This window comes from Gossypium hirsutum, chromosome A03 (genome assembly GCF_007990345.1).
Source record: "Gossypium hirsutum isolate 1008001.06 chromosome A03, Gossypium_hirsutum_v2.1, whole genome shotgun sequence".
NCBI lineage: Eukaryota > Viridiplantae > Streptophyta > Magnoliopsida > Malvales > Malvaceae > Gossypium > Gossypium hirsutum.
In genome coordinates, this window is record NC_053426.1 from 2559313 (window position 1) to 2585010 (window position 25698).

Below are 25698 nucleotides of genomic sequence, written 5' to 3' on the forward strand. Positions count from 1 at the left end.
GAAAATGACTTCTAAAAAATGATTTACTTTCCTGGAAAAGTTAATATTTTCTGGTGTTTAGATGAATCTGTGTAAATTATTTTCTGTTGTTTAGTAGATTTCTTAAAAATATTTCATAAAAGTTGTTTTCAATTAAACAAACATACATTTGAGATTTTCTTATTTTTTCATTGTTTAATTGAATTTATTTTTATCTATAATTTTATATTTTAGATTGTTTTTGCATATATTAAAAATATTATGTTAAATTCAGATTCATTACAACGTCATTTTTTAATTACATGACTACTAAGTGAGTATTTTTTATTTAAAAATGTAACATCAACAAAATTGACAAAAAAATTAACGATGTCAACAATTAGACTTGATTTTCAACTTTGAAAAGTAAAGAGACTAAATTCTTGAAAATAAAAGTATAAAGACTAAATTACAAATCTGTGAAATATACATAGACTTATGACATATTTTAACCTTTATACTACAAAACATTTATTATTAATATATTTATAATTGTAATAAATATTTATTATTAAAATATTAATATTGAATATTTTCAATAATATGTGAATAATTTTAAAATTTTATTATTAAAATAAAATTGAAATATTAAATAATTTATTAAAATAATAAATTATATTTATTATATTAATAATTTATTATATGACTAAATATAAATAATTAAATATGTATGGTTAATAATATTGAAAAATATAATATTTTAGATATTTTTAAAAATAAAAATAAAATTTATTATCAATATAATAATATTTAAGTTAATTTTTATAAAAAAAATAAAATTATCTATAGATGAGTTTTTTTCTGTAAAATGACTTACGCTTTTCAAGAGGGTAAGTCATTTTACAGGAAAAAAAAGGCTTATTTTACTTTGACTTGTAAGTTATTTTCCGTTGACCAAATTATTTTCTGTGAAACAAATACAGGAAAATACAGAAAACATTTTCCGTAAAACCTTTTACATGTAAACAAACAAACCCTAAAATCCAAGTCTCAAATACAAAGCTCACATCCAAAGTTCTCACAAAAGAGGTTTCATAAAATTCTCTCAAAGTTGCCACCAAAACTTATCGGCTATAACATCTTGTCGCCATCCAAAAGAAAAGTTTTATAATACTACATCTTTAATTGTCTCTTAATTGGCCTCTTTAAATAAGCTTAGATTAGATTTCTAATCATACTAAAATATCCCTGAAATAATCAGAGTTTGCTTGGGAGAAGAAGTCCTGCTTGGAGTCTAAAATGAGGCTGCATAACTTGGAAAAATCGTCATGACGTCCCATGCATGCTCATCACGACATTGCTACCACGTTCGTTTGTGATTTCATCGCATTGTCTCTTGTCTTCATGTTGCTATGTCACCTCTATTTTACCTCTTTTTTGGTAAATCGTCGAATATCTTCTCAAATGCCTACAAAACGTCTAATCAATACGAGATATACCCCACAGATTAGAAGGGTAACATATATTTTTTAGTCAAAAGTAAGAAATAAATAACACTTAATTTCGTTTGTGAATTCAAAGATTTTATTGTTATTAAATCAAGTCACATCATCAATTTAAATTGACAAATGATTTAAAAGTTTTGTTCATAAAATCTAATATCTTTTAAGTTGCAACACTTGCAAGCAATAAATTTAAACAAACTAATCATTTTACAGTTTTGAGGTTGGAATATGATATTAATAGTAGTTGACATTTTTAATGATTTGATATTTACCTAAATGCATTTAATATTAAAATTAAATCACTATAATTAATTAAGGTTATGTTCAATAAATTATTGGAAAAAAAAATAATTCATTAAAATTAATATTTTCAATAATTTATTTTTTAAATAAGTTAAATAAATCACCAAAAAAACTATTTGATAAAATTTATTTTTATTAGAAAGTGTAAAAAATTATAAATAGATAAATACTTACTTATCGCATAATAAAAAAACACATAAATGCATAAATCAATTAAAATATGCATAAAACAATTTCTTTACTTGTAAATTTATATAAATTTATAATACATTAAATACATAAAACAATACACATAAATTTTAGGCTTAGCTAAATATTATTTTTAAAAGTTATAGATTTTATTTTTATATATTATAAATTGTAAAAATATGTTAAATTTATGATACCCTTATCCAACATAATATAACATCATTCCTATTTTAACTTTCGGATAAACTACATTAATAATCTACCAATTATGCATTAATTTTCATTTTTCATCACTCAATTAAAAAACAATAATATGATTTTATCACCAATATTTTCGAGATTATTTTTTTATCACTTGACTGTTAAGTGACTAACAAAATGATGACATGTCAATTTTTTTAACTAATAAAATAATAAATTTACTCTTCAAAATTTGACTCTAATTTAATTTAAAAATTATAAAATATCAAAATTCTTTAAAAAAGTTAGAGATTTCTATATATATATATAGAAAATTATGAAAATATAAAAAAGGATAAATCTCAAAACTATACAAAAGCTTTGACTAAATATGCAGTTTGACACATGAACTTTGATTTGGTACAATTATACACATGATTTATTTTTTGTACAAGAAGAAAGATAAAAATCATAACTAGGCTAGGCGAGGTCAAGCAATTCTAGAGCAATCATCATGTAGCAGTTGAAGAACTTTATCTGGCAGTTGCATGTAAATATACCTACCCAGAGGTCTTGAGGACGCCATTGATGCTAAATCATTGGCTACCCGATTACCCTTTCTAAATACATGTGTAACCTAAACCATCCAAGATAGTTGGAATAGATATTTAATAACTTGTAACACAGTTGGGTGATGTTGTTCTATTGAAGTTGCTTGAATCAAATGAATAGTTACAGTACTATCCATCTCAAACACCATCCTTTTTAGCCCTATATTCCAAGCTACTTGCAATCCCTCAAAAGCACCCCAAAGCTCAAATTGAATACAGAACAATGATCAATATTTTTAGCGAAACTATCAATCCAATTGCCATGTTGGTCATGGATTAAACCACTAGCTGAAGCATTCCCATATACATTACTAACAACACTATCGGTGTTCACCTTATGTCATCCGTTCTTAGGTGGAATCCACTTAAGTAATCGACAAATTTTAGTTTGTCTTTCCCTCATAGAACTCGCCATCCCATGGTTAGAATGAAGATAAACATCTCTCTGTAACTCTTCTCCAAGACACTATCACATTCAATGAAATCTGATTAAAAACAAATTTGTTTTTTATAATCCAGAGATGCCAACAAATAACATCAGAATGTTTAAAAGTATATATGAAACTTTGACTTTGATTCAATTATATATGTTTAAAAAAATAAAATACATCAATTTATGGTATTATGGTACAGAAGAGCTGAGTTTTATGGGTTTATATTTTTTTTATATATTTTTAAGAAAATTCTAATTTTATTTTAAAAAATGTTTTTTTATTAAAAATTTTAAAAAATAAGGTTTAATTGAGAGATAATATAAATGTTGAGTATTAAATTTGTTATTATGCCAATTAAAAAAATGACATTATTGTTCTGTTCGTCACTTAACAGTTGGATGATTATTATTTTTTTTTGAAAAAAATAGTGACCAAATTATAACTTTTTAATTTAATGATGAAACGAAAACTTACCTATAATTAGATTACTATTGGTGAAATTTACCCTAAAAATTAATGACACATCAACCTTTTTCAATTATCTTTAATTGGGGATATATTGGATATCAATTGGAACTTGTAATTAAAGAATTATCTTCATTACCTTTTCCTTTTAATTAAACCAAATTAAAACATGTAAACATAAATAATACAGCAAAATTAAGAATAATATACTTACGTCTCATTTTGGAGGGTTTTTTTTTTCCTTTTCCAAACAAAACTAAATTATTATTTTTAAAACTACTATAATAGCAAAAGGTAAATTACACTAAATGTCACTAAATTATTAATAAATTTATATTTTAGTAATTTAACTTTAAAAAATTACAAAATACTTGTTGTATGGCTTTCTATATTCACAACAGCTGCACCAATAGAAAGTTTTGAGTTTGTGAACCAAAATCTAAATAACCTTATTCTCTAATCTTCAATGCTAACTGTCAAATCGACTTAATTTAAGGTATGTTATTGTTCTCGTCATTGGGTACTAATTTATTGTACCGATCGTCAAACCGCTATTTGGAGCTCGCTAATCGAACATAAAAAGGCTTAATAGTCTAATAACTTAAATAATTTTTTTTGAATAGTTTAGTAACTTAAATGAATTTTTTTATGTAATTTAAGAGGATTTCTTATGTTAAGAATTATATTAAAAAAAATTAAAACTCAAACCTTATAAATTTTATTTAAAAAAGTTTTATTTTATAATCTCTACAACTAAATACTAAAGGAATACCATAAGAACTTCTCTACATTATGCATGCCCAGCTCTACACTTTTTTTCTTTTCTTTAGTCACCATATATGGTAATAATCAAATTGCAATTTTGATCCCTCTTCTTTGTTCACATTTCGGATTTAATTTTTATATTTTAATTTAACATAAATTGTTCATCTATTTTTACAATGACATTAGTTAGTCCATATAGTTAATATCCTCAACAATTATAGTTAAAATATTGACGTCAAATTTTCTTTAAAATATCTTTCTAGCACACACAAAAAAATTATTTCATCATGATAAGTTTGAATTAGTATTTTTTTTTAAAAAAATCTACCCTACTATTTTGACCAAAATAATTAAGAGTGTCATATATTTAGATTAACTAATAATATTATAAAAGTAAATGAATCAAATTATGTCAAATTAAAGAATAATTATTAAAATTTAAATTTAAACATAATAGAGGGACCATAGCCATAATTTAACCTAGAATAATTTGTACTCACAATAATTCGTCATTTGATTTGATATTTTAAAAAAATATATTTTTAATCAATAAAAATATTTTCACCCATTATGATTAGATTTAATTGTACAAACATCCTTAAATTATGACCCCCATGCTAAATTGGTCTCTAAATGACATCCCCAAACTATGATTATTAGAATCATTCTAATTACATCCCAACCTATCAAGGTTATATTATTTAGGCCCTTAGATTACTAAAAATCGTTAATTTAACTATTAAATGGCATGCTAGATCTTATGTGTCATAATATTAAATGAAAACTTAAAAAAAATGAATATTGTAAAAATGATGTTTTAAAAACCTTAATTTTACGGTTTTGAAACTTTTATAAAAACTTTACCGTTCATTTTTTTTCCCGTTTTGCTTTGTTTTTTAGTTTTTACTTTTAAAAGTTATACAACAACATTCTATTTCTATAAAAATTTTATTTTAAAGTCAGCTACATAAGATTTTACGTGTCATTTAACGGTTTTAATAACAAAAATACTTGATTTATATAACATTGATTGTTTAGGTTGTAATTAGAATGTTTTGAAGTTTATGATCAATTTAGAATAATGGTCATAATTTGAAATTAAGTCTTATAATTATTTCAATAATTATATATTAAAATTTAATAAACATATGATATATAATTATAGGTTAAAATATGTCATAAGTCCCTATACTTTCAAAAATTATAAATTTAGTCCAAATACTTCTATTTCATGGAATTTAGTCCCTTTACTTTTTTGGTTTTTAAAAATTAGGTCAAATTGTTAACAATGATATTTTTTTATTAAATTTGCTACTATGACATTTTTAAAATAATAAACATACTCACTTGGTAGTCATGTAATTAAAAAATGACTTTGTAATTAACTTGAATTTAACCAAAAAAATTAATAGTGTTAAGAGTAGACCTGAATTTTGAAATGTGAAAAGTAAAGGACTAAATTCTATGAAATAAATGTACAGGGACTAAATTCCTAATTTCTAAACTTACAGGGACTTGTGGCAAATTTTAACTATAATTATATATTAAAAAACAGTTGAAGTCTATAGTTCGCGCGTAAAGTTACTAACCAAATTAAGTCTATCTCGTGACTAAGTGCCACGTGTTATATTTCTATCTTATCCACGTATATCGTTTCAAAACCACAACCTCAAACGGTATCTGGTTGCCAGCTTCCCTCCAATTTCTCTTCTTCCTCAATCAATCCCCCCCGGCCTTGCTAAACTACGCCCTCCACCCTACTGGCGCACTTTAGCAAACGCCCTTCGCTTCCCTCCCTCTTTATCCTCTCCATGGCTTCTCTACCTTCAGCTTCAACCAAACCAACCTCCGTACAACTGGGTCGGATTCATGTCCTTAAGGAAGGGTCTCATCCACCGCAAAATGGTCCCGTTGTGTACTGGATGTTTAGAGATCAACGGTTGAAAGACAACTGGGCTTTGATCCACGCCGTTGATCAAGCCAACAAGGCCAATGTGCCCGTCGCTATAGCTTTCAATCTTTTTGATCAATTCTTAGGGGCTAAAGCAAGGCAATTAGGGTTCATGCTTAAGGGTTTACGTCAATTACAGAAAAGTATTGAACATACTCAGATTCCATTCTTCTTGTTTCGAGTAAGTGTTTTTATGGTTTTTTTAATTAAGCCCATTTTTTGTTTTAGGGTTTTGGCAATTATAGTCCAAAGTGTTTCACCAATTTGTTTTGAACGTTCAAGTAAATTGTGTATTAAATGAATGACTTTATTAGCATTGTTCATGTAAAAGGTTGTGAATTATGTGTTTATACTTTAGGGAACAGCTGAAGAAACAATACCAAAGTTTCTTGGAGAATGTAAAGCTTCACTTTTAGTTACAGATTTCTCACCATTAAGGCAGATTCGAAAATGTAAAGATGAAATTTGTAAAAGAGTGAGTGATTCAGTGACTATACATGAGGTTGATGCTCATAATGTAGTTCCTGTTTGGGTTGCATCGGATAAGCTGGAGTATAGTGCTAAGACAATTAGGGGTAAGGTAAATAAACTGATTCCTGAGTACTTAATCGATTTTCCGACTCTGCAACCACCGAATAAGAAATGGGATGATGCAACGGATCAGTTTTTAGATTGGGATGGTCTCATTGCCGATGTTTTGAGGTTAGAAATTTGTACATTTGGGTGGAGTTGAGATGAGAGTTACTTTTGGGTTGATAATGCTGATTTTTTTTATGGCCAGGAATGGGGCTGAAGTACCTGAAATTGAATGGTGCGAACCCGGAGAAACTGCAGCAATGGAAGTATTGATGGGAAATAAAGATGGTTTCTTGACAAAAAGGTTGAAGAATTATAGTACGGACCGGAATAATCCTTTAAAACCGCGAGCTCTTTCTTGTTTGTCTCCTTATCTGCATTTTGGTCAGATATCTGCACAGAGATGTGCCTTAGAGGCACGTAGTTTTCGGAAACTTAATGCTCAGGTTTGTAGCAATTGATTCTCTTATCATTCTATAGCTTGCTTTTTTTAATGTCTGATCCATGGTGTTCATTGTTTCATCTTACTTGCTACGCTGAAGGCAGTTGATACATTTTTAGAAGAGTTGATTGTGCGCAGAGAACTTGCCGATAACTTTTGCTATTATCAGCCGAATTATGATACTATGCAGGGGGCATGGGAATGGGCACGAAAGACATTGATGGACCATGCGTCTGATAAACGAGAACATACTTACACGTGAGTGGTTTTCTGTTGTCTTGATCATTCACTCTGTTTTGAGTGAATTGCAAATAACTCTTGAATTTGTAGGATGGAGCAATTGGAGAAGGCACAAACGGCTGATCCCGTAAGCAAACTGTTGAATTTCATTGTGTTCTTTGCTATGCCGAGGGTTTTTGTTTTTGTTTTCGCTCTAAGTTTTTATTATTCTGCCCCTACTTTCAGCTTTGGAATGCTTCACAGCTTGAGATGGTTCATTATGGGAAAATGCACGGCTTTATGCGGCAAGTGACTTCTCGATAAACTCTACTTTTTTCTTTTTTATTACAAGTTGAGAATGTAGTTTGCATATCTCTTCTCGGTTATTTGGGATCTGCTTGTTCTAAATTTCAAAACCATATACAGCATGTATTGGGCAAAAAAGATTCTGGAGTGGACAAAGGGACCTAAAGAGGCACTTGAAATATGCATATATCTAAATGACAAGGTAAGTAATGATACATTTTCCTTCCCTTGATATCAATGCAAAAGTGGCATGAAACTCTTCGTTGCAGTACGAAATTGATGGGAGGGATCCAAATGGTTACGTTGGTTGCATGTGGTCAATATGCGGCGTGCACGACCAGGTTTGTCTTTGTTGTTTTAGTTTCTGTCTTATGGTTTGATTCATGACAGTGCCTCTAGTTGCCTTCTCATTCGTGCTATCTACATTTGTTTCACTGGCAATTAAATTAGGGATGGCGAGAAAGACCCGTTTTTGGGAAAATACGATACATGAACTATGCTGGATGCAAAAGGAAATTCAATGTTGACGGATACACAGCTTATGTCAAGAGACTAGTCGGTGAAATCAAGAAGAGAAAAGCAGAAAGCCCGGTGGGTCAAAAGATAAAGCAGCCGCGCAACGAACAACATTAACATGTCGCGGCCTGTCTGTTGAGAAACTCTTTTATCTAAACTCCATGGCTGTAGTACCACTAACCATATTGTGTTAGAAATGACAATGACATGCTAGGCTTTGTTGGTTTGGTAGGAAGTGCAAATAATTATTAGTTCATGAAATGTATGATTTAGTTATGATTTTTCATTTGATGTACTGAATTTTGGAATAGTTTGTGCTTAAGCTAATTTGAAATGACTTTTCTTTTAATTAAGACTAGTAAATATCTGTGATTTATAAATATTTGTACATAAAATGTCATGGTGTTGGTGTAGTTCAAGATCTTGCATGTGATTATTAGTGCTTATTATTTGTAGTGGTAATAGGTAAATAAACACGGGAGTTACGTGAAATGACAAGGGTCTCTTTTATTTTAACCGGTGGTTGAGAGTTTGATTTTCGCCTTGGAGTAACTGTAAAACTCATTGCTAGCATTTACCCCCTTAATGAGCCCATTGAATGTGAAATTCCAATGCTAAAAGCTCCCTTAGACTAGTATGTTTATTTTCATGTAAGGTCCTTAAACAAGTCCCTATTTTAATTTTCAAGAACAGATCAACCTACCAATAAATTTGCTAGGGAGAAGAAGTGAAGAAAAAGGAAGGCAAAGAACCTTGATTTACACATGTTCATGGGCTCGATGGCCCGCTCGCTTTGGTCATATTGGGCAATAATTTTAAAATATTTTCATTTAAATAATATAAAAGTTTAAATTTATTATTGGTGTTGGGTACTTTAATTCAATCAATTTCAGCCGGTGTAATTTTTAAAATTTAAAATTCTAGTTTTGATGCAAATCACCGTCATTAATCGATTAATTGGATTTTCAATGAGTAGTATGTAGAATTAATAGACTAACATGATATTACACATGTTAATGCCATATTAAATTTTGAAAATAACAGAACTTAATGATTTAACTATTATTATTTGGCGAGGATCAACATTTTAAAATTTGAAACATACGAAGATTAAAAATATCAAATTAAAGTACATGAACTAATTCCACAACTTTTATAAAGTACAAGAATTCATAGTAAAATATAACCTAATATAAAATTATTTTTTTTCTTGAATAATGAAATAGGTCATTTTGACTGATCAAATTGGACCAAGCTCAAGTCAAGTCCTAAATTTTTTTAAGGACCAAACCCCAACTTGATCTGTTAACATGTCTACCTTAACTCTCCTTTTTCCAATGTTTTTAAAATTGCATTGCGCGTCCGATTAAAAAACATTAAGAATTTCAAAAAATAAAAAATAAAAAAGCACAATTCAATTGATTCGTGTCGACTATCAATTTAACTGATTTAAAACCATTCTTCAGACAAATACTTTAACTGATTTCCAATCTTACCTATCTAACTAACTGATCTAGACAAATTCAAACATCCTTAATTTTTTTTCTTATATAAACATCCTTTCTTATGATAGTTATGATAGTGAAACTCCATGGTTTTGTGTTTGTTTTTTTTTTTTAATTAGCATGAACTAAATTTATTTTTCTAGGGCTACAATGGATGTTGGCATTTCGCTTAAATTTTATGTAATCTTTGATTTATTTTCTTAATGAATTTGAGATTTTTGTTGAATTTAAACTTCATGTATCTAAATTCACCAACCATCTTTTTAGATTGAATTAAGATGGGTAATTCTTGAAAAATAAAATCTAAGAGACAAGATGAAGTTGTTGTTAATAAGAGGTATACATGATATGGACCAGCTTGTGAACCATGTATTCATGGGAGAATTTATTCAAGAAAGGCTGAACAATCATGTAGTCCTAAGCTAAAGAAAAGATTATGCTTCAATCCTGTAGTTTTATTTTTGAAACAATGCCTAAAACTATCGATAATGCGCTTGAGTATACTCGAACGCATGTCCTCCTACATTGATAACAATACCCATACCAATTGAGTTAAGACTTAATCAGACCACTACCATCATTATTATTGAGTCTCTGCTAACTTAAGTTATTGTATATTAAGTTATCGTATATTCTATAGGTTAAAATCTAAATGGTTAGTTTACAACATCACTACGTTTGGGGAGTTATCGACTAGATTGTTCGATAAGGACCAGCCACAGGGGGTAGACTTAGGAGGTCGGCTAAAATGAAAATTTTTACTTTTAATCATTTTATAATTTATACAATTTTAAATTAGTATATGGTAAAATTACACTTTATCTTTTTAAAAATGATAAAAAAATTTATTTAGTCGTAAATTATTAAAATAGTGAAATTACATTTATACTATTATACATATATACAATTTAATTTCACCATATTTTTACAAAATTGATGATATTTTGAATATTATTAAATATGCAAGAATCAAGAATCAATTGTAGAAATATGGTGATTTTAGAATTCTGTTATAAATACAACATCAAAATTTAGCCATATTTTTACAATTGATAAAAAAAAATTATAATATAAAAATAGAATGTGCATCATGAATAAAAAATAATGTTTACATCACCCATATTTAATTATCAATTTTAAGTAATGGAATAAACTATTTATTATTGGAAGAAAATTTTATTATCTTAGATATTTTATTTGTTTGTAACATTACTAAAACATTAACCATGTTTATTTTAAAGACTTTAATACCATTCAAATATTAATTTATCTCTTAATCATGTCACTTTATCTCTTAATTGTGTGATTGGGGTTTGATCCTCCCTTATGAGAATGAAATTAGGGGTAAATAGGAATGTCAATGGGGCAAGTTTTGTGGGGTCCGGCCCACTTTGCACCAAATTGGATAGGGATAGGTACAGATTTTGTGGGTGGTGGGGTGAAGATGAAGACAGGTACAAAAATTAGACTTGTCGTGGATGGCGGGGCAGGCGTTAGTATGACCTTGTACTGTCACGGACTTAGGATTCTTGCCTCACAATTCGTGCGGCCTTAGGCAGTTTCTTACTCTAAAAACGCCTAAGTCAGCCTATCTTCCACAAAAGAAGGATTCAACAAAATTCCTCCCAAAAACACAACTCAAACGAAAGTAACGAAGAATGAGACAAGAACAAGCCACAGAAAATAAGAACACAAGAGAGAGAGAGAAATTTAAGTGAATGCTCTCAAGAATTCTTATTGCTAAAAAAAACTCAAGTGATTTACAATGAAGGGAGAGGCCTCTATTTATAGTTGAGCCTCTCCAAATCCAACGGTACAAATCAGTACATCAACGACTATGATTAAAGGATATCTACAAATCAAATCTCTAGGATTGCAAAATCATATCTTCTAAGATTACATATCATATCTAAGATTGCATATCTTCGAAGATCATGTTTCCATATTTGTCGAGCTTGTAGATGGACCTTCAATCTCTTCAAGCAACGGGCCAGTCTGATTGGGCCAAATGACCTCCTTCCCTCTTGATGGATAGCACAAATGTGTCATGGTTGCGGGCTCCCATGCGCAACCCATGACATTCTCCCTCACCGAATCTAGCGACGCCCTCGTCGCGTCCTTCGCATGGTATTGATCTATCTTATCTTGGAATTGCCACAAGGCTTCAGCAGGTTCCCAACTCGTCTCACTATCTGGAAATCCCTTCCATCGAACTAAGTATTCATGCCGAGATCGATAGTACTTCCGTCTGACCACACGATCCGTCTCGATGTTCTCGACCTCTAGATCATAGGAAACTTTTACCCCCATTGGTACTCGTCGGACTTACTTCTCTTTGGGTCTTCTCCATCTTCATGAAATGGCTTAAGCATACTCACATGGAATTACTGGATGAACTTTGAGCTTTTCAGGTAACTCAAGCTTGTAGGCCACCTTGCCTACCTTCTTCACAACTCGAAATGGCCCCTCATATCGTCGCACGAGTCCTTTGTGTAACCTATCATGTCGCAAAATCAGGTGTAGTTTAGCAAGAACTGGGTCACCGACCTGAAATTGCACGTCCCTTCGATTTCGATCCACTCACTTCTTGGTTCGCTTACTTGCCTTATGTAGATAAGCTCTAACTAGATCATTTTGCTCTTGCCAATCCCTTACAAATCGATAAGCTGTTGGATTCGGTCCCACATAACGAGTTGCAACAGTATTGGATGTAAGCGGCTGTTGCCCCGTCACTATCTCGAACGGACTCTGGTTCATCGCCCCACTTCATTGTAAGTTGTACAAAAATTGGGCCACGTCCAACAACTTCGGCCAATCCCTTTGTGTCGCACTTACATAGTACCGAAGATACGTATCCAACAATGCATTCACTTGTTCGGTTTGCCCATCAGTTTGGGGATGCATGCTAGTGGAAAAGTTCAAGTTTGAGCCCATTAACTTGAACAACTCCATCTAAAACCGTCCCGTGAATCGCCCATCTCGATCACTAACGATGGACTGTGGTACTCCCCAATACTTCACCACATGTCTAAGGAACAAGCGTGCTGCCTCTTCAGCGGGACACTCCTTGGTTGCAGGGATGAAAGTTGCATACTTCGAAAACTTGTCCACCACAATAAAAATACTCGCAAATCCATCAAATTTAGGCAAACCTGAGATAAAGTCCATGGATAAACTCTCCCATGGGCGCTCCGGAATGGGCAACAGTTGTAACAAACCAGCAGGGGCTTTCAACTCAACCTTATCTTGTTGGCATACCAAACAAGTTCTCACATAGGTCTCCACATCATCACCAATGTGAGGCCAATAAAATCGATCCTCCAATAGAGCTAAGGTGCGGTGTATTCCTGGATGGCCAGCCCATTTTGAATCATGACATTCCTTCATGACTTTTCTTCGCAAATTCCCATGTTGAGGCATATATAGATGTTGCCCATGCGTGTATAGCAATTCTCTCTCGAGCCAAAACCGCCTCGTCTTTCCATATTTGGCAAGCTCCATCAGATTCTTGGCCGTGGGATCATGGGGCAGTTCTTCTTGAATGCGCTTCAATAAGGGACTCTCGGGTTGGCTTATGGTTGCAAATTTTATTTTTCTGCTAAATGCGTCAGCTACAATGTTGGCACTCCCCGGCTACAATGTTGGCACTCCCCGGCTTGTATTCCATGCTAAAATAAAACTCCGCTAGGAAAACCTGCCAACGAGCCTGCTTGGGGGATAACTTTTTTTGGGTTAAGAAATAGCTATTTGCAACATTATCAGTGAATACAACGAACCTGGAACCCAACAAATAGTGTCTCCATGTGCGCAAACAATGTAACACCGCCGTCATCTCTTTTTCTTGGACCGTGTATCTTCGTTCCGTCTCGTTAAGCTTTCGACTCTCGAAAGCAATCGGATGTCCATCTTATATCAACACCCCTCCAATCGCATACTCCGAAGCATCCGTGCGTACCTCATACGCCTTTGAAAAATTTGGCAATGCGAGTACAGGCTCACTCACCATTGCTTGCTTCACTTGGTTGAATGCTTTCTCACACGAAGGGTCCCAATCCCACACTTTGCCTTTTTCAACAATTCTGTCAAGGGTGCAGTGATCTTAGAATAGCCTTCAATGAAGCGACGGTAGTAATTTACTAATCCAAGGAAAGACCGCAACTCCGTCACCTTGGTTGGTGGTTCTCAATTAGCAATTGCTCGAACTTTACTTTCATCTATTCGAATCGTGCCACCTCCCACAATATGGCCTAGAAACAACACTTCTCGTTAGGCAAAGGAGCATTTCTCCTTTTTGACATATAGCTCATTTTCTCGTAGAGTTTGGAACACCTCTCCCAAATGTCCCACATGCTCTTCAAGCGTCTTACTATACACCACAATATCATTAAGATAAACAACCACAAAACGATCCAAGAAGGGTTGTAATACCTTATTCATTAGGGTGCAAAACGTGGCCGGAGCATTTGTCAACCCGAACGGCATCACAAGGAACTCAAAAGACCCATACCGAGTCACACAGGCTGTCTTGGGCTCATCCCTTTCGGCTACTCTCACTTGGTGGTACCCCGATCGCAAATCCAACTTAGTAAACCATCTTGCGCTACCAAGTTGATCGAACAAATCTGTAATAAGAGGAATATGATACCTGTTTTTTATAGTGATTTTGTTTAAGGCCCTGTAGTCGATGCACATTTTCAAAGATCCATCATGCTTCTTTTGAAATAACACAGGCGCACCGAATGGGGCCTTAGATGGTCTAATGAACCCGGCATCTAAAAGCTCCATCAACTACTTCCGCAATTCCTCTAGCTCGGGTGGAGCCATCCGATATGGTGCCCTTGCTGGCAATTCAGCATTGGGCAACAGCTCAATCTTGTGGTCCACCTCCCTCTTAGGTGGCAATCTTTTGGGCAACTCTATTGGCATTACATCTTGAAATGACTTTAGCAACCGTTCCACTTCCTTTGGAACTTCCCCCTCAAATTTATCATCCATATTGTCCCTCAAGGTAGCTAGGTAGGAGACTTCATTTCGACGGACTCCTTTGGCAAATTGGATTGCCGATAAGGTTTTTCCTTCCATGCTTCCCTTCCTTTTCATTCGCACCATATATCGTTTGTTCACATCGGAGATCGTCATGTAACTCTCGGAAGGATGAATATCCGCATTAAGCTTGTCAAGTAAACTTAATCCAATTACAAAATCGTAATCATCAAGTTGGATTACCTTAATGGTTGCTTTGCCCGTTCACTCGCCAAGTTGGAGTTCCACCTCTTTTGCCACACCCGTTATGAGAATGCTTTCTGAATTCATCGTTTTGATTCGACCTTAATCTTCCTCGATTTTGAGGCTAAGTTCCTTCGCCATCTTTTCGGACATGAATAAATCAGATGTGCCAGTATCAACAAGTGCATTCAATCTTCTGCTAGCTACGATGATGTCCACAAATATCAACCCATTACTTGACTTCTCTTCGACACCTCCTAATATTGAGTTAAGGCTTTTGGTGTCATATTCGGCTTCCTCGCGTGCCTCCATGGCATTGAAAGTGGCTTTCTTCGGACAGACGCTTATTCTATGTGGGCCTTGGTAAAGATAGCACTTCATTGGTCCCTTCCTATCCCAAGGCTTACCTTGACTAGACCTTGGGACTTCACCATTCTTTTCCCCTTGATCCTTTTCTCCCCCACCACTGCCTTTGGGTCTCGACTTGGGCTTGGAAGAATCATTATTTTCAAACTTTCTTCCCCCAACATCGTAGAAATTTTCTACGTCGGCTATGGCTTCGGTCAATCCGGTGACACTTAGGCGACGTAATTCTTGCTTAGCCCACATTTTTAGCCCATGCTCGAACCAATAGAATGCTTCCTTCTCGTTCAAGTCTGAGATCTGAAGCATCAACTCGCTGAACTCCCGAACATAATCTCGAACAGTGCCTTGTTGCATAAGCCGGCGCAACTTAGCACGAGCCTCCTTTTCAGCATGTTGCGGATAAAACTGCTTCTTCAACTCTCTTTGGAACTCCTCCCAAGTCCTAATAGCCGTTCCTCCACATTTCTCAACCGTGGACCTACGTCTCCACCATAAGAGAGCAACATCATAAAAGTAAATTGAAGCAGTGTTTACCTTGGTGGCATCATCCTCAATGCCCATTGCTCGAAAATATTGCTCCAATTCCCACAGGAAGTTGTCTACTTCTCTCGCGGACCTAGCCCCCTTGAACTTCTCGGGTTTTGAAACATCCACATTGTACAAACCCAATTTTTGACCCAGGGCCCAATAACAAATTTTAGCCTAAAAACTACCCAGGCCCATTTTGACCTAACCCATTTCAGCCCAATCTACCCAAATTTACCCATTACAACAAACCACAGCCCAAATAGCCCAAAACACTAATTAGACCTAACCCCTAACCCTAGCCGCCGCACCTAGTCCACTTGCCCTCTGCCACCGCCACCAACTCCGCCGATCACCTGCCCTTCTGACGTCGCTCCACCTGCTCCACCTGCAAGGAAAGGAACAAACACGCAAGGCAGAGACACAAACAGGGCAAAATAATAGAAATAGGCATTGTAATCGGCTATATAAATAAAAAAGAAAAATGTAACAAGGGGGCTCTCCGATTTTGGGTAAAAAAAAAACAACTCAATAAAGAGAAGAAAATTGAAGGTTGATAGCATTTTCTTCTTTCCTATTCGGGCATTCTACATTTTTTTTATTTATTCATTTTTGTTTGACTACTCTTATAAACAAAAGAAATAAAGGAAAAGAAATGGACCATTTCGTTTCGAAGGCCGGCGTCGGAGCCCGTCTTCGTCGTCGCCGGTGGAGGAGGAGACGAGCGGTCTCTCCTCGTTTTCCGATTCTGGGCTCATCTTTCTCGACATGCCGCCATGGATCTATGGTCTAGAGGCGATTGGCTTCAAAAAGGGACCGAAAAGGTCCGATTTTGGGCCTCCGACCACCGTGCGCGGCGGCCGTTGGACGGTGGCCCGATGACCGGTCGAAAAGGGACCGAGAAAGTGAGAGGAGAAGGCTCTCTCTCTGTTTTAAAATGGTTAAAACTGATGGGTTTTAAGTTTTTTTAATATTTATAGTAAATGCAAAACGGCACCGTTTTGATAGGGTCAGGACAGCCCCAAAACGGCGTCGTTTTGGGCTCCTGACCCGAGACCCGACCCGTACCGCCTGGGATCCGCGTGTTTTTGGACCAGAGGGGTTATTTGCACCCTCAGTCCTTCCGCTTTTTGAGGCCGTACAATTGGGTCCTATTCCCTTTTATTATTTGTTTTAATTTTGCCCTAAATTTCCATCTTTCTTACGATTTGGTCCATCGACCGTCTGCTCAGGCTTTGTTAGAACGACGTCGTTTGGACCACGTGGGAATATTTTCTGTTTTGACCCTCCATCCTTTCGCGCGAGTCACATTTTGGTCCTTTTCGTCCTTTGTCATTCCAAATTCGCCCAGTATTTTCTTTTTTTATTTCGATTTAGCCCCTTTTTTTAGCCACTTTATTATTTTGTTTATTTTATTATTATTATTATTATTACTTATTTGTTTATGTTTATTTTATTTAGATTTTCGGCACATATACATATACATGCATATATTTTTGTGATATACATACATTGTTTTTATAACATATATACTTATATAGTTTATATATTTTTCAACTTATGTATATATCTATACATTTATATATTTTCATTTTCCTAAATATATACATATTTATACATAATCTTTATAGTTTAAAATATACCTTTTTTTTAATCCGTATATACACACATGTTACTATTAATTTATATACATACATATCCTTTTATTTTATAAGTATATATATATTTTTATATGTACGTATATACATATTTTTGTATATCTTAATTTACATAAATACATATATACATTTTCAATATATTTTTTAAACATGTATCAAAATTAACGTATTTATTCGTATACATACGTATATTTTCATTATTTTTAAACTTTAATTTGTACATACATACTTTCTTTTATTTTTCAACACATATATGTACTTACTTTTATATGTATTTTATTATTTTCATATTCCATAGTTTTATACACCCATATATATGTACATATTTTTATATATACATATTCATCGCTTCTTTTATATATTAAAATATACTTTATACATTTTGCTAATTTATATATATACATATTTTAGTTTATGTCTATATATATCCTTTTATATTTAATTGTATTTGTTACTTATTTATTTCATTTTCGTTATTATTTTGAATGAATGTTTTAATTTATTTGATTATATATATTGTTATTTTATATGATTGTAGGTATGACTTTTATTTATTTTATATCGTTGCTATTGCTCGTATTATCTTTTATTTTTTATATGTATTATGATTTTACCACATATAACAACAATGTAATTTGTTTTCACATTTTTTTACTACGATTTTCGTGTTTTATTTTACTCGGTATGACAAAATTTGTTTTAAAAAATATTCCGTGTTTAGATTCAAAAGGATCGTACTCTAACTTAATGGGTTTCGATTTTCATAATAAATCTAAAAACACGAATCTTTTCAAACTCAAGTTTTTAAACGATCTCGGGAATTAAGAAAAGATCGTGCCCTAACTTACTGGGCCTGATTTATTTCTAAAACCAAGATAATAAAATATCTTTTAAATAAGCATTTTTCATCCGCGTATCGGGAATTTGAGACATTGTGTCATAACTTACTGGATATGATTCTCTTTCTCGAATAATGTGAAATATTTCCTTTTTCCTGAAAATTTTCAACGTTTTAATACAAGGATCGTATTTTTAAATTCTTTTCGAGTTTTTAATTTTCGACACCAAGACATTAAGTAATCAACCAGGTACCAATTTTGGGCGTATCGAGGGTGCTAACCCTTCCTCGTGCGTAACCGACTCCCGAACCCGTTTTTCTGAATTTCGCAGACCAAAATCGTTGTTTTAATAAAAATTAAATTGTTTATTAAAAACAACCACTTTTCGAGGTGACCCGATCACACCTCATCAAAAAAAGATTGGTGGCGACTCCCGTTTTCATTCTTTTTTTCAAAATCCAAGTCAACCCCATCTTTCATCAAAAAATGGTGTCAACAGCTTGGCGACTCCACTGGGGAATACGAATTCCTTGATAAAGTGGAAAACAATACGACTTCCCAAACATATTCTGAGAAACACAAGAATGGCGATGGAAGAGTTCGTGACCTTGCTTGGTGGCCTGGGGATTCAAGACGATTGTCCAAAAGCCTTCAACAAGCTGACGAGCCTTATGAAGATGGGCAGATGATGGATCGCGACCAAGATCAAGAAAATGAGCTAGCAATGGCATCTATTGGTGAGATTACCTCAAACATGCGGATGAAGAAAAAATCGATGTTGTTTCTTGGAATATGAGGGTGAGGTCGTACATGTATCCGTTTTATGTAAGGGAATTTGCTTTCTAGAAAAGCTTCCTAAATGTAATTGAATCAGAATCAACGTCTCTTTAGGCATTCATTTCATGCATTTGCATTACATTGCATCATATGCATTAGATTTTCACGAAGTGACCCTAATTATGTAAAATTATTTCAGCTAATCTGGAAAACCAATCAACCAAACATCCTTACGGTACTCGTCGCAAAGCCAAAGAAATGGATCAAAGATTAGAGAAACTGGAGCAAACGCAGAAAGAGATGCAAGACCAGTTACAGGTGCAAATGAAAGAACATATGGAAAAGATCCAGAAAGACATGGCACAAAAGGTGAAGGAGTCTCAAGATGAACTAATGACTAAATTGACGCAATTAATAACCAAGGAAGTGGATAAAGGGAAAAATCCTGTGGTTTGCGATGAAGAAGGAAACAATGATGAGCCACTTTTTTCTCCAGGATACACGCCTCCGCAAGCGCAAATTCAGATTGAACCACATCCACGAAGATCTTCTGTTTCAATTAGGCCTCAACACTTTCAAGGTGACGCTTCAATACCGAAGAACCTTCAGGTCAGATCTGGTTCTAGTCCTGACGATAATCTGGTTGTCCCGGACTTCGATGAAGTAGCGGAGAAAGACAAGACGAAGGAGGAGTTACCAAAGCAGTTTGAGGAGAAATGGAAATGGATTGAAGAGAAGTTTAGGGCGATAGAAAGTATCGACGGCTATGGTGGAATAGATGCGAAAGATCTGAGTTTAGTTCCGGATTTGGTACTTCCTTACAAATTTAAGATGCCGGAATTCGAGAAATATAATGGGACCAGCTGCCCAGAAGCTCATATTACTATGTTCTGTAGGCGTATGGCCGGATACGTCAACAACGACCAACTGCTCATACACTGCTTTCAAGATAGCCTCACAGGGGCAGCGTCTAAGTGGTACAATCAATTGACACGTATCCAGATTAGTTCTTGGAGGGATTTAGCACAAGCCTTTATGAAACAATACAGTCATGTAGCTGATATTGTCCTTGACAGAGTTACCCTTCAAAATATGGAGAAAAAGCCTAATGAAAGTTTTAGGCAATACGCACAAAGGTGGAGGGAGGTCGCTATTCAAGTTCAGCCGCCACTCCTGGAGAAAGAAATGACGATGCTCTTCATCCACACATTGAAGGCCCCGTTCATCACTCACATGTTGGGAAACGCTTCGATGAGTTTTTTAGACATAGTCATGAGCGGTGAAATGATTGAAAGTGCCGTGAGAAGTGGAAAGATTGATGCTGGGGAGAATAATAGAAGGTCAGACTTGAAGAAGAAGGAAAATGATGTGAGCAATGTGAACACCTACAACAAATCGATTACACAGCCAAGAAAGGTGATTACTAGTCAGCAAGGTTCATCTAGACAAGAGTCGTATGTGAAGCAAGGCACTGAGAACCTTCAATTCACGCCAATTCCGATGTCATATAAGGAGTTGTATCAAAGCTTATTCAACGCACGTATTGTCGCCCCTCTCTACACGAAACCTCCACAGCCTCCGAACCCCAAATGGTACGATGCGAATGCACAATGCGAGTATCATGCGGGAAATACGGGGCATTCCATAGAGAACTGCATAGCCTTCAAGAAACTGGTTGAAAAGCTCATCAACATGGGTGTCGTCAAGTTTGGTGACTCATCTAATGCAGAAAATTCGCCACCCAATCATGATTAACAATGGGGTGAACGCAATATATGAGAAAGTGTTGGGAAGTTGTCACATCAATACCATATATGAAGGCATAATTGAAAAGGGATCTTATTAGATGTTCGCTCTTATAAAACCTGGGAGTTTTCTAAAGAAACCTTTGTAGTATTTAGAGCTTACTCAGAGTAATATTCAAAACACACTTGTTGCTTTCAGCCTAGAGCAACAAGAAGTCTTTTGTGAAAAAGGCTTTTGGAATGCATCTTTGCGATCTTTTGAACTAATATTTTTTCATTGATCATTCTTTTATTCTTCCATCCAAATCATTCTTTTGTTCATTCATAATCATACTGTGCAGATACTTATTCTTAAATTCATACATTCTTTATATATTATTTTGTACCTACAATAGGTCCCTGGATATCAACGACATGAATGACACTGCCACAGACTTAGAACCTCCTTTTGAGCGAGATATGTGTTTTGAGGGATCTCACGACTTTGAAGATGACACAGATCGTAGCTTATCTCCAAACTTGTTGAGGATGGTAGAACAAAAGGATAAACAGATCCTACCTCTCAGTGAATCATTAGAAATTGTGAGCTCGATGAAGACTAGAATTGACCTGCCTACAGAGACGAAAAATTCAAAGATGTCTTTGTATGATCATACCAGGGTATGCCTCGATTCTTATAATAAAACCTGCACAACAGCACGATGTCAGAAATTTACAGTGCGAACGATGCAATTCTTTACCGGGGCAATACCGTTCTCGTCAATTCAGCATAGCTTTGCCCATTTGAAGTCGAATTTCCATCTCTTCAGGTTGTTGTTGGGTCCATCCTGATCAAAGAGGAAGATCCAAAGTTTTTGTCGCAGTTGCGCCCCAAAAGGCTTAAGATCAAAAAGGAAAAAAGAAAAATCAAAATCAAAGTCAAAATGAAAATGAAAAAATCAAAAATAAAAATAAAAAAACAAAAAGAAGAAAAAATCAAAATCAAGATCAAAATGAAAATGAGAAAAAGAAAGAAGAATGAAAAAAGAGAAACCTAGATGAAAAATCAGAATGAAAAAGAAAAGAAAAAAAAGGAGAGGCCAAAGCGAAAGCCCGCAAAGGGCATTTTATGACCAAATAAGGTTTTGAGATGAAATCCCGAAAAAGGTGACTCAAATTTTGAGCACAATGGGGCATGGACATCGCCATTATCGAAGACTTCTAATGGGCATTGTTTCATGAGCTAAAGGCATCGTATACCGATACAGAATTTCAGAGAAGAGAGTATTGGAGAATGCATTGAGGTTAAACAATAGCACGATAGCTGAAATCTCAAGTTAGCTCAGAAGTGGACACCACGATTCGTCACTGAAGTTCCTAGAGTTGAACATCAGAAATTGAAGGAAAATGACTGAGACTTACGAGGATCGATGTGAGAAATTACCATTTACCCTCATTGTTTGTCGAACATCGGTATTGGGGCAACACTTCTCTTTTTGGTTTACAGGATTGAGGTAGTTCTACCTATTAAAATCCCCTCGTTGCTTGATGAAGGGATCCAATCGCAATGTGATTAGTTGGCCCTAGGAAAAGGGTTAAAAGCTATTCATCAGGGTCAGATGTACCATAAATAAATAATATAAGCCCATAATAAACGTGCTCGTCTCAGAGAATTCCACAAGAGGGCTGGAGGTTGAAAAAGACTCTTCCTTAAACGAAAGGATTCTAAAGGGAAATGAATGCCAAACTAGGAAAGTCCCTATGTTGTAAAGAAGACCATTTTTAGAAGAGCACTGATCCTGAGTGAGATTGCTAATCCTATAAACTCGGATCCAGTCTAGAAACACTTCGTTTAAAGAAGAAGGAAGGACCAAGGTGAAAACCTGCAAAAGGGCACTTTGATTCAAAAAAAAAAAAGAGAGAAGAAGAAGAAGATGAAAAATAAAAAAATGAAAAAGTAAAAATGGAGAGGCTAAGGGGAAAACCCGCAAAGGGCACCTTAGGCCAAAGGGGATTTGAGTTGAAAACCCGAAAAGGGCGGCTCAAATATTGATCAGAATGGGGCATGAGGTGATATAAGCTGCTCAAGTTTTGTTCATATTGAGGCATGTGTTGATCTTGCCATACCTGAATCAACAGGAAAGGATAGGCGACATCTTGGGGGCATCGACAGAGCATTGTAGATCCCCTAAACACATGTCCAACTCAAAAGGGTCTTCAGAAAGTTTGTGTAGAGAAATCCAAGCTGTGATATCTGGGGCACCCAATTCTCATGTTATTTGTTGTTCTTGGAATACTTTTTCTTTCTTTCCAAGATATACATTCCCAATTAATTCTTTTGTTGTCCTTCTTCACTATTTTCGATAATTTGTTCTTTCGAGCTATGCTCAGAACCAACTTTATTCTTATCCATTGTTATGACCTTTTTGCAAGCATTGGAATAATGATTAATGGACTAATAAAACTTTCACAAAGGAAGTTTTGCATATTACTCTGAAAAGTTTCTAAATAATACAGGAACCTGAAACAGGACTATTGTTTAGAACATGCCAAATTTGAAGGTTGGAAATTTGAGAAGGAAGAGTCTAAGTTTGGACTTTCTCTTCAGATTTTGTTGTCCAAATATTGATTGAGCAAAATGACAAGATGTCGTGTTGGTGGCAAAGCTTCAATGAGCCAACAAGCGATGTTTACCAGGCAAAAGGAGAAGGTCTTCTGGGAGAAGAAAATTTTGCAATTGTGCATGAGCATTTGGTATGACACCTTGGGAATGAGGTAAATGACCAAAGAGTTTCACATTCAATATCATTGAATTGCGATAGGAGAAGATTGAGAAAAGTCATACCTTTCTACCCTTGGATTGTAGAGGGAGAATGATGGTACAAATTTTGTGCCCTAATAGATTAAACTTTAAGGTTTACAGTGGGGGGCAACCAGATTAAGTGTTTCTTTGGATATACCCGACGAGCAAAAAGGCGTTGTAGTACGTCAGTGATAAAACCTTAATAAGCTTTTGCGTGATGATAACTTAAGCATTAAGGAGTCATTTTCATGACATTTTGCATTCATTCAAATGTCATTCATACGCATCTAGTTAGGAGCATTTGATCATGTCATCCTAATCACTAGGCATAATTAGGTTCATAAAATAGAACATACATGCCATGTTCCCCAGAGAACAGATTAATGAAGTTGCAGATCTTGCCTTCCTGCATTGACAGCGAAGCAGGTCGAAGACACAAACCTTGCCTCTCTCGGTTATGATGGAGCTGGTTGAAGACAAAAGATCTTGCCTTCCTGCATTGACAGCGAAGCAGGTCGAAGACACAAACCTTTCCTCTCTTGGTTGTGATGGAGCTGGTTGAAGACAAAGGATCTTGCATTTCTGCATTGATAGCGAAGCAGATCGAAGACACAAACCTTGCCTCTTTCGGTTGTGATAGAGCTGGTTGAAGACAAAAGATCTTGCCTTTCTGCATTGACAGCGAAGCAGATCGAAGACACAAACCTTGCCTCTTTCGGTTGTGATAGAGCTGGTTGAAGACAAAAGATCTTGCCTTCCTGCATTGACAGTGAAGCAGGTCGAAGACACAAACCTTGCCTCTCTCGGTTGTAGTGGAGCTGGTTAAAGAAGCAGATCTTGCCTTCCTACATTAACAGCGAAGCAGATCGAAAACAAAGCCTTGCATCCATCGATTGCAGTGGAGCTAGTTAAAGAAGCAGATCTTGCCTTCCTGCATTAACAGCAAAGCAGATCAAAAAAAAAAACAAAGCCTTGCCTCCATCGGTTGCATTGGAGCTGGTTAAAGGTTACAGATTCTGTCTCCCTAAGCCGTAGCAGAGCAGATCAAAGACAGCAAATCTTATCTTCAAGTGTAAGGAAGCGGATTCAAACCACAAGTCCTATATCCCTGACCTGTAGTGGAATAGGTTGGAAATTACAAATCTTGTCCCCCTGAAGTCAGTGGGGCAAACTAAAGCCAGAAATCCTATCTCCCTGAAGTTACAGTGGAGCGGATTAAAATGAGAGATCTTATCTTCCGGAGATTACAGCGGAGTAGATCGAAGACACTATCCTATCTCCCTGAAGTTACAGTGGAGTGGGTTAAAATAAAGGATCTTATCTCTCTGAGGTTACAGCAGAGTAGGTCGCATCAAGTCTTATTTCCCTGAAGATGCAGTGGAATAGATTGAAAACCACAAACCTCGTCCCCCTGAAGTTGCTACGAAGAAGATAAAGGCTACAGGACGCATCACTCTGAAGTGCAGTGGAGTGGATCGAAGCAACAAGACATAGTGGACTGGAAGGAGGCTATTTGAAGAAAAGAAGCACTAGAAGAAGTCAAGATTCGGCAAGACCGGACAAAATTGGCCTTTCTTGGTCTTTGCTCTGTTATCGTTACACGACAACGAGCAAAGAGGGGCAGCTGTACAAACCCAATTTTTGACCCAGGGCCCAATAACAAATTTTAGCCTAAAAACTACCCAGGCCCATTTTGACCTAACCCATTTCAGCCCAATCTACCCAAATTTACCCATTACAACAAACCACAGCCCAAATAGCCCAAAACACTAATTAGACCTAACCCCTAACCCTAGCCGCCGCACCTAGTCCACTTGCCCTCTGCCACCGCCACCAACTCCGCCGATCACCTGCC

The 25698-nt window shown here is 35.1% G+C and overlaps 1 protein-coding gene across 1 annotated transcript; it reads left to right on the forward strand.

The window, feature by feature from the left end:
• Window positions 1-6100: 6100 nt before the first annotated feature.
• Window positions 6101-8769, forward strand: LOC107963663 (deoxyribodipyrimidine photo-lyase). Its single transcript, XM_016900094.2, has 9 exons — window positions 6101-6542; window positions 6720-7063; window positions 7143-7383; window positions 7480-7637; window positions 7710-7746; window positions 7845-7903; window positions 8025-8106; window positions 8174-8245; window positions 8355-8769. The coding sequence occupies exons 1-9, from the start codon at window positions 6222-6224 to the stop codon at window positions 8535-8537; spliced, it is 1497 nt and encodes a 498-aa protein (XP_016755583.2). The 5' UTR covers window positions 6101-6221; the 3' UTR covers window positions 8538-8769.
• Window positions 8770-25698: the final 16929 nt, after the last annotated feature.

Excerpts from the sequence above, each read along its gene's own strand:
- LOC107963663 (XM_016900094.2), top strand. The coding sequence starts at position 6,222 with ATGGCTTCTCTACCTTCAGCTTCAACCAAACCAACCTCCGTACAACTG. Across the intron at positions 7,747-7,844 it reads AGGCACAAACGGCTGATCCC|CTTTGGAATGCTTCACAGCT; the intron begins GTAAGCAAACTG and ends CCCTACTTTCAG. Across the intron at positions 8,246-8,354 it reads TATGCGGCGTGCACGACCAG|GGATGGCGAGAAAGACCCGT; the intron begins GTTTGTCTTTGT and ends CAATTAAATTAG.